Source organism: Mizuhopecten yessoensis, unplaced genomic scaffold, assembly GCF_002113885.1.
Source record: "Mizuhopecten yessoensis strain PY_sf001 unplaced genomic scaffold, ASM211388v2 scaffold11059, whole genome shotgun sequence".
In the NCBI taxonomy this organism is placed as follows: Eukaryota; Metazoa; Mollusca; class Bivalvia; order Pectinida; family Pectinidae; genus Mizuhopecten; species Mizuhopecten yessoensis.
Genome location: NW_018408858.1, coordinates 1530418 through 1540925, shown reverse-complemented (window position 1 = coordinate 1540925; position 10508 = coordinate 1530418). Strand labels below are relative to the sequence as shown.

Sequence of the window (10508 nt, the reverse complement as noted above, 5' to 3'; positions counted from 1 at the left end):
TTTTTGAATCCATTCTAGCAGTATTTCTTAACTCGCTTGACAATTTCTCCTGAAAATTTCTGTAATTTGTATTCAATGTTTTTCTATAAACTTTACTAGCTCTATTGAGATTAGTTTTATTTATAGGATTATTTACTTTGTGAAATAAGGCCTTGGCTTTATTAAATTCAACTCTGTTTAAATGGCATTCCCTATTAAACCAAGGTTTATTATCACATCTCAACCTCCGTTTCCTGTAAGCATTGTTACTACTAGAGACAAAGGTATCGGAATTTAGCTTGCGTGTTCGAAATGAAGCATTAAATGATAATGAGTTTTGGAAGTCGGGCGTCGGTACAATGTATTGTTATAGTGTACAACGTGCCTAATATTGTTTGAACATTTTCAAAAATAAATTTGTTACTTGCAGCAAATGATCAGCAAATGATCAGCAAATTGTTATATAAATATTAGTATTGTTGGTACCACTACATTTGATAAACAATGATAATACACATAAGCCCACGTGTACAGTACAGACGTTGTATAGTTAAGTTCAAGTTGTCTAGACTGTGCCTTATGCTTTCCCGTACACGAGATACCGACCTCCGTCAGTGAAACGGAACCCGCATGGGAGGAGTCATGTAGGCGATAAACCCGTCAACCAACCAACCAACCACGGATAAGGTAACAGACGTCTGCATAAAGACACTAGAACATGAACAAACATTCAATATGAAGGTACGCTACTATTTTGCTGGATTACTTCTTAGTATGGTATTAGCGTCTGCAGTTTACTGGTCAATGTTGCCTTTAAGGTAAGCACTATATATTTCACTGTATTACATGTAACGGTACCACGCGGAATATGCTCTATGTGTAGGAATGTTCTGGATAGATGGGTCTTTTTTAACAATACATTACTTTTATTTTTTAATTGCTTAGGAAAGGAAAGCCCTGTTAAAGATATGGTCTAATCGATATGCAAAGTTTCCAAAGGGGCCTCCAGAAAGGGACCGTTAGGCAACTTCTTATCACACTATGAAACAAACGAGTCCATGTTGAAACTTCCATAAGCAGAAGTTAAATGCACACATGTCAATATTCAAATGAAGAAATATTTGTTTGAATCTCGGCATTATTTATAGACACCAGGAATTATCTATTACCGGAATGATTCCGGCATAAATGGTTACGGGACTAAACACATCCCCTCAACCACGGGACAAACCTTTCTTACACAGGAATATTCACGGGACGAATATCCTTTTCAAATGTTTTCATAAAGTGCATGCATGCATTAGCAATTATAACAAAGAGAAATGTTTGTAAAATGTCCTTACAACTTATTGCATAGAGTGGACATGCAAAGTGTTTACAGATCAGACCCCGGCGACGCTTCGCGCCGCTTGCGGGTTTGAAAGAAAATATACCGGGTTACATTATATTTGATTTCAGTGTAGATTATTAGGCAGTATTACTGTAGACTGTAAGCTTATGACAAAAATCCTCGCCGACATCAACTCCTGTTTTGATCGATGCTTCATGTCTGTGAACCCAGATATTTTTGATGCTAGGAACAACTTTCTTTTATTTGAAAAAAAGTTTTAACTGGTCCTTTTTTGATATTTACTTCGCGGGCTAGCGATTTCAAAACAGTCCAAGGGATGTCTTATCGGCCTAGCGATTTCAACACAGTCTTAGGGATGTAACTTGTGTTTACACTAAATAGACTTCGAACCTACTGATGAGTGGACAGTCAAACGTGTTTGAAAGGGAAACAAAACAAAAGCAGCAAGAAGTGAAAAATGTATTCATTGTTTTGGATAAATTGTAAAACCGGATCAATATAGTTTCATCGTATTGTCAATGGATATGTGTATGGAATAGACGAATCAACACGCCGTCGCCATCTTGAATTTTTGCAAAACGCAAGCACCCCCGAAAAAAAATCGGTTAAAAAACGGAAAAAATTAAAAATACGAAACTAATATAACAATTACAGAAATAGCTCCGCAACTGTCAACTATTCTACATGTACATGTGCTTTAGTACTTAAACTGGTTCGTGATAAAAATTACGAATGGATTAGGCAGGCAACAGAGTAAGTAACGATGTCAACGGATCTAGTAGACATTGCTTTATTTGATAACATAACTAGTATTCATTATATATTTATAATATATTTACTACTTAGTTCGCTATTGTGGAATCGTCTTCTATATCATTTTTTTTACAGAAAGGACAAAGTCTTAAATTATGAGGATTTTTTCTATGCCTTCCATTATCTATTAAAAGATTGTGTGAAGACAGTCGTATTTTGACAATTGCTTTTTTGTACTTTACATGAATAGGTTAACTTAAGTAAGGTTGAAGGCAGGCATGCTCAATAATATGTTGATACACCATGCACTTAGACGAGGTGGAGAAAAAAGTCTCACAGTCTTGTTTTAAAATATCTATCAATCTCTGTTTTGCTAAAACCAAAAAATGATGTGTATTGAAGCTACCCTGTGCTTGTCAGTACTCCGACATACCAATAGAACAGAGTTCTTGTTTAACAGAAGCCACCCAATTTTTACAATGTGGGTTCGATTCACACTCATTTTATATATCTTGATAACATGAATTTAAAATACAGTTGCTAGAAGTCAACAGTTTACAACAGTACTTCAAAATTCTAATTTTCCTCGAAATGATAAGAGGATATCTACCCAGTTCGAAATAGATAATTGAGTTTGGTGTAGATTTTCGAACTCTTAACATATTAAAGTTTGTATCATTTATGTACTGAGATATTTTACCTGTAGATCTACCTGTGATTTTACAGGTAAAAAGTTATGATTTTTATATAACTTACATAAGGTTCCAAAGAATAATATCATAATCATCATCATCAGTGTGAAAGAAAACTACATAAATTTCACTTTTCATTTATATCATGTATTGGAAAAATAATACTTCTTAATACTCTGATGTATTCAAATATAATTTAAAAGATGTTAAATAATGAAACTTAGTCAGTACATTACAAAGTTGTTAGTTGCATAAAGGACCTCACATACGAAAAGGGGAAAACACTTGACTCCAATTTACTAATATAGAGCACTATGAATTATAAAAGAATTTATTTACATGAGGTACAATACTGTCATCTGCCTTATACTGGAGCAAATTAAAAAAAAGTAAGAAGAGTGTTGTTTTTTTTAGATAATATTGAATTTGCTTCAATATTTTTGGTCAAATCATAAAAATGTAACATCTACAAAACACTAAAAAGTGTCTCCTTATATTTTGAAAATTAAAATAAAAATAATATAGAAATTGTTTGAAACAATAGCGCAATATTCCTGTATCATCTGATTTTGCATTAAAACTGGATGTTCATTTAAAATCCTAAGAAAAAAAAATGTCATGAGGGAAAGTACATATATGACGAAGGCTGAAATGTTTTAGCTCTTGTTAAGCACAAATGAACTATTATTTGTTTTGAAAGTTAAAAGCCTGAAAAGTGATTTATAAAATACCGAAAATAAAAGAACAAGAGGCCTAGAGGGCATGTATCGCTTACATGGATATCGACGCAATCATGGCAAAAAAATATTCTCCAAATAAGATACAAGGGAATGGGCCAGACTCCTAGGCCAATCCTGCATATCTGTATCAGATTTGTTTATGGGCTCAGGATCTCAACTATTTCCAAGCTGTGACTCAGAACCTAGGTCCCTAAGGTTGTGGCAAGACCCCAGGATCAATTGTAATATCATGACTGCATTCGTCTCTTTATGCCCAGCATTTGTATATATAGTTTTGGGTTAGGGATTTCAACCGTTTCAAAGTTGTGACCTAGGGGTTAAGTCTGCAAGGATTGGGAAGACCCCAGGATCAATTTTAATATCATGACTGCATTAATCTCCTCATGCATAGTATTTGTATATAAAGTTTTGGGGTGGGGATCATTTTTCATTTCGACGTTATGCCCAGCGGTCAAGTCTCCAAGGGTGGGGAAGACCCCGGGGCCATCCTGGAAGCAACATATGTGCATTCGTTTTCTTATACTCAGCAATTGTGAATATGGTTATAGGGTGGGGATCTCAACGGTTTCAAAGATATAACCCAGAAACTAAGTTCCTAAGGGTGGGGAAAGACCCCAGGGCCTTGTTTTACATCGTGCTTGTGTTTATCTCTTGATGCCCAGCAATGCTATATTTGGTTATCGGGTGGGGATCTCAACAGATATAACCCATAAACTAAGTCCCTGGGGGTGGGGAAAGACCCCAGAGCATATATTTACATTATGATTGTGTTTATCTCTTGATGCCCAGCAATGCTATTTATAGTTATGGGGTAGGGATCTCAACTGTTTCAAAGATATAACCCAGAAACTAAGTCCCTAAGGGTGGGGAAAAACCCCCAGGGCCTATTTTTACATCATGATTGTGTTTATCTCTTGATGCCCAGCAATACTCTATGTGGTTATGGGGTGGGGATCTCAACTGTTTCAAAGAAACAACGATCCATAACATACAATATTGACCCCACCCTACCACTTGACCCTTTGACGCCAGGGCCATACATTTCTTAAATTCAAAAGAGAGCTAGGTGATCATTATAATTAAATGTGGTATTACTCTATGCTACTTAAAGGAGTAAAGAAGACGTTGGTTTTTTAAAGATTATCCCTTTTTTTAAATATTTGGCCCCGCCCCTCAGGCCCCTGGGGGCGTAGCCCCATAAATTTGATAAATTCAGATTCCCATGTCCTAGTGATGTTCCTTATCAAGTTTGTACAGTACCTCTAACGAATCAAAGCAAAATATCAGAAAAATACTCCCTGTTGTGTATTCAACGGATGTGGAAAAACCTCAATTACATCAAACGGGTTCGTTACAAATGTCTGAAATACACATTTGCTGATTCTGGCCGCAGCACACATATATGGTGTTTGTATGCTGTGACCCATTTCAGTTTATCAATTTTACAATGTAATACTATGGAAAATTGTCAAAATATTCCCAAAAGTGTTATTTCCCTATATAAACTATAGTAAACTTTACCCCCTCCCCAAGGGAGAACGTATATCTAGTGTGTCCTGAAATTTACAATTTGATAAAGCCCCTGATGATCTTTCTTTCCATGCAGAGAAAATGACTAGTACCTCTGAGTCAGGGGAAAAAGATTTTTGAAATATTGGTTAATTTTCCCTATGGGGTCCCGTCCTGGCCCCAGGGGTTGCGGTAGGAATCCCAATTTTACAATTCTGTAGCCCCATCTACCAAGGATGATTCTGACCAAGTTTGAAAATATTCCATCCACTGGTTATTGAGAAGAAGTTGAAAATGTAAAAAGTTTACGCACGGCGCACGACGGACGACGCACGACGACGGACGGAAAGCGATTAGAATATAGGTCACTTGAGCAAAGCTCAGGTGACCTATAAACTGGTATAACACAACATATGCTTTACATATATCTATATCAATAAATAGACTATTTATTGATCAAAATCGCTCTGATGATCACAAATAGATACTATTTTCAGTCAGTAGAGTCGATTATTCAAATTTCCTCACCTTAGCGACGCCATTTTGTAGGTTATGTGAGTAACTAATCAACAAACTGTCTGATCAGGACAGAAGGAGAATTCCGGACCCCGTCTTCTTACTGATTAGTCACTTTTCAAAAACGGCCACCGTAAATTTGATGAGCAGACGTCAGGTCGTCTGAACGTTTGTACCGAGCGGGAAATATAAGGAATAAACATGTCCATTATCATCATTGACATCCAGGGGTTACGCTAACTTTCGCTCTCTTCACCCCTGGAATAAGTCATAGCAATTTAAAGATACAGATACCCTAAAGTAATAGTAAGTTAAAGGTTAAATGAATAACGGACGCCGGGCACAGAACGACAGTCAAAAGAAGACAGCAATAGTTGATTCTTTTGTGAGTTAAAATGCCGACCAACTTTTATTTAACTCCAGTAAGACTTGCTAATTCAGTCATGTATTTATGTTTTACAGCAATAAAACAAAGCTTGTCCTAAGAACATACGAACATCTTCAGAAGGAATCTGAGCAGGCGGCCTTCAACAATAGAGATTACGCTGCTTCTGTTTCCAAAACAACTTTATCGACATATAACGGTTACCTCTCTTTAAAAGATGTCAACGATTCGAAAATCATAGCAAATAGAGCTTCGTCGACACAGTCACTTCTCCGCAATCAGACCGAGTATCGACTTGGAGAACTCATCCAAGTAAGTATCGAGCTCTATGACGGATATGGGAAGCATATGACCCCCGGAGGTGATATCCTGAGGATATGGCTCACAGATCCATTACAGCAAGCAAGTGTGAATGGTTACGTCAAGGACCATGGAAACGGGTCATACACGGGTTATTTAATGGGTTTATGGACAGGTAATTGTATCATTAAGACGTTGATTGCAAATACAAAAGAACATATTTCCCTCGTGCAGAAGCATATTGAGAAACATGGGCAGTTGTATGCCATGCTTGGAGGATTTGGGAAAAGTAAAGTAGTAGAAAAAACGACGTGCAGTGTAAAGCCGGACGTCTATGGATTAAGAGATATGTGTAATTTGACTACAGATAACCATGGCTATCACTGGTATTGTGGGAGACCTTCTCATCCGAATGTTACATGTCTGGACTGGAAAACAATGCACGATGTTAAAACACACAACATAAATTCAACAAAAGTAGGATTTATCAGGTAAATAAATTGATATCAAAGATTGAACCATCTTGTGAACATGGCGAACAACGTCTATGTTCTGTTTGCATCAAATTCATTTTAGATCATTTATGTCTAATTTATTTCATTTCATTTTTCTTTTTTATTATCTACATATATGTATATTTGTTTTTGAATTATTGTTAAATACGATCCGGGATCGATCATAAAACAAAGAAAGAATAATTAAGAACTCATGTGTAGTATATTGCTCTTTCAAACTTATTAGAATTACTAGTATGTATAGCATCTAACCGTTTAGACTTCTTTTAATGTGAAATATTTGAAACTTGAAATAGTGCTTAACTTTAAGATTTAAAATGTCAAAATCCTTAATAACAAGAAAGTGTTATTTGTTTTGTTATAACGATTAGGCCCTACGGCCATCAGCTGCTGAAGAATAGTCCAACTATCAGAATAAGGGGAAGTAAGTATGCACCCTACCACGTTCAACACAATGATTTCGTCTAGTTTGTTCAGAGGTTATTCTTTCATTACAACTCAACAACGGCATCATGTAGAAATGACAAATTATATTAGAGAGAGAGAGAGAGAGAGAGAGAGAGCTCCCGAGATACCGTAGTTGTGGGGGTGTCTCACTGGTCAAAAGACCAACGTTATGGGGATAGTTCAGTTTTGTGGGGAACGAGATTGTTCCCCACAATTCGAGAGCGTCATTTTCGGATTCTCGGGCACCGAAATTAGTTTGAATACGCAACTACCTAATGTTACTAAAAATAGACACAACGACTTCGTGCAATTTCTCACACCACCGCTCAGCACACGGTTGAGAATCATGGGTAATTTTACGTTCTATATCCCTCTGGATTTATCCAAACACTATCAAAAGTTTGGCGGGAAAACCANCTGACAAGTGATGGCAGTATAACGAGGTTAACTTGCATAGTGATTTCTATAATAAAATGTATGCCATGTTTGTTTAGCAGTTAAGGTAATAAAAAGGTTTGAACAAGCTGTTTGTTTAGGCTCTCACCTTTAACAATATCTTTAACTCAAATTTATTTATTTCAAAACTAGTTTGAATATTTATAAATCACGATGATACAGTATAAATAGTGTCTGTCCTTTGTATGAAGACTCTAAAAAAAAATAAAAAATAGTTAAATGATACATGATACGGCAACTTATAGTCTTGATTATTTTCAGATCATGACAATGTTGGATCTCCTGACCTACCATGTTACAAGAGACCATATAAAGACACTTGGACCGAGGAATCTCCGGTTGGATTTTTTCATCACAACAAATGGAATCTGCGTGGTTGCAGAATCACCTTCGTACCTTCCCGGAAATCGTACGAGAAATGTCTACGTGGACAGTATCTACTTTTATTAGGCGATTCAAATATCCGTTCGTGGTTTTGGCAGATTCAAAAAATAATTGAATCGAATAAAACTATGAATACGGAAAAATTGACTCCAAGGAAAGATAAACGAACTGATTTGAACCTAACTATGCAGTGGGGCTGTCACGAAATGCCATTTTATAGTGGCGAACCGGGTTTCCCACGAAAGCACATTCAGTCCGTTGCTTGGCATTTAGATGAAGTTCCTCGTTTGAGGAAAGTGATAGTCGTTATTCACTATGCATATCACCTCTTCAGAGTCATGCCTATAGAATTTCGTGCACATATTCGAAATGCAAAGCTAGCAATAGTCAGACTCTTTAAACGAAACCCAGAAGCAAAAGTGTTTATTAGAGGGGCACACTCTATCACTTATCCTGGAAACTTTGACGCAGTTGATTATTTAAGAAAGATCCACGAACAAATCCTGTATGAAGAAATGTTAGAATTGCACGATAAAATCGTGTTTTTGAATGAATGGGATTTAACGACATGTATCGCAAATGTTAACGTTCACCCGAGTGAGAAAACTGTAATCGATATGGTCAACTCTTTCATGGGGTATTTGTGTGGAAATTAAGACACGTGTCTTTATTTTGGTCACGATTTTCATAATTTCTTATTTTGTGGTCATTTGATGCAATTATACGTGTAGTGACCGAGTCCCCGTCTCTCTTTTTAAAGACAGTTGACCCCCATCTATATCAGCCTATTTAGGTGCTCTGATGAAACATAATGGAAAATTCGCAAAACTTCAGAAACATTTAGCATGACAGGGTAGAAAGGCTTTATTTTCACTAATGTCCTCTTTAGGAAACTACACTTTAAATTTAGAAACGTTTTGTTCTGTTTTTGATATATATATATATATATTAGTAGTATCGTTGGTAATGCATCAGAAATATAGGGAGTTCATAATGCATGTGATAGAGGAGGTACATTTAGCATTTTGTAAGGCAATTTTAGGAGTAAGAAAAAGTACAAGCAATGATTTAGTGTACAATGAATGGGGAAGATTACCATTGTTAATTACAAGAAAAGTAAGAGCTTTTAAATACTGGTTAATACTAAAGTGCACAGACAATTGTGTTCTGAAGGCATGTTATGATGAGTGTGTGAGTGAAAATGATATTTAGATGGATAATATAAAGCATGAAATGACGGTTCTCGGTCTTGTGCATTTGTTTAAGAATGATTTACCTGTATCTGCTGCATTAAATGTAATAAAACAAAGATTGTTAGACGTAAATAAACAAAAAATGCTAAGTAGAATTAAAAACGCATATAAAGGATTTTTGTACCAACATCTTACTGATAACTTCGTTATACAATATTATTTATGTAAGCTTATTAAAGAAAAATATAAACGTATGTTATAAGGTTTAGATTATCTGCGCATAATCTTATCATAGAAACTGGATGTCGTAGAAACATTGGTAGAGAAAATAGATTGTGTAACAGATGTAATGACGGTGATGTAGAGGATGAGTTTCATTTCATATTGAAGTGTTCATTTTATGAAGAGTTAAGGGAAAGAAATATAAAAGACTTTTTACTACAGAAATCTAAGTGTGTTCAAATTTATAAAACTTTTGAGTGAAAATAATGTCAAAGAACTCTATAACACTTGGAAGTATCTGTTTTATGCTAACAGGAAACGTGAAAACCTATAATGTGTTCAAGTATTTAATATTTAATATTTATAGCTTTAGCATTTAGCGTTCTCATTTGTGGCTATGCGAATGGTAACCTGTAGGGGAGCTGTCAGAGAAGACTTATATATAGGCACTGCCTGTTGTCTTAACCTTTTGTTAATTCAAAAAAAATGTTGAAACGAAAATAGGGGAGCTGCTACATATGTACCCTTTGCAATATCTAGCAGTCCAGCCATTATGCAAAAATAGCATGTTAAATGTATCGTCTGAGCTACACAAACATTTCAGCCTTCGTCATATATGTATTTTCCCTCAAGACAGTTTTTTTCTGATGTTTTTTAATGAATAAACAGAGTTAAATAACTTTTAATCCTTACTTTGAAAGCAAAATCATATAATAAAGGAATGGTTAGGGACTATATATTAATCACAGATAAAGGAATATTTCACTGGTATTTCAAACTTTTTTTATTCTTATATTTTTTTTTATATAAGGAGACACTTTTCAGTGTTTTGAAGATGTTACATTTTTATGATTTGACAAAACATATTGAATCAAACAATGAGACAGCATTATTCTTACTATTATTTAATTTGCACCAGCATAAGGCAGATGGCAGTATTGTACCTCATGTAAATAACTTCTTTTATAATTCATAGTGCTCTATATTAGTAAGTTGAAGTCTAGTATTTTCCTCTATCAATATGTGACCTCCTTTATACAACTAACAACTTTGTAATGTACTGATT

General features: G+C 35.4%; 1 protein-coding gene across 1 annotated transcript; it reads left to right on the top strand.

The window, feature by feature from the left end:
* Positions 1–690: 690 nt before the first annotated feature.
* Positions 691–9318, top strand: LOC110465175 (NXPE family member 4-like). Its single transcript, XM_021520828.1, has 4 exons — positions 691–797; positions 6003–6716; positions 7112–7164; positions 7905–9318. Exons 1-4 carry the CDS (start codon positions 715–717, stop codon positions 8681–8683), a joined length of 1629 nt encoding a protein of 542 aa, XP_021376503.1. The 5' UTR covers positions 691–714; the 3' UTR covers positions 8684–9318.
* The last annotated feature ends 1190 nt before the right edge of the window (positions 9319–10508 follow it).

Coding starts and splice junctions, on each gene's coding strand:
- LOC110465175 (XM_021520828.1), top strand. CDS start 715: ATGAAGGTACGCTACTATTTTGCTGGATTACTTCTTAGTATGGTATTA. Junction 798..6,002: donor TGGTCAATGTTGCCTTTAAG/GTAAGCACTATA, acceptor TATGTTTTACAG/CAATAAAACAAAGCTTGTCC. Junction 6,717..7,111: donor ACAAAAGTAGGATTTATCAG/GTAAATAAATTG, acceptor TATAACGATTAG/GCCCTACGGCCATCAGCTGC.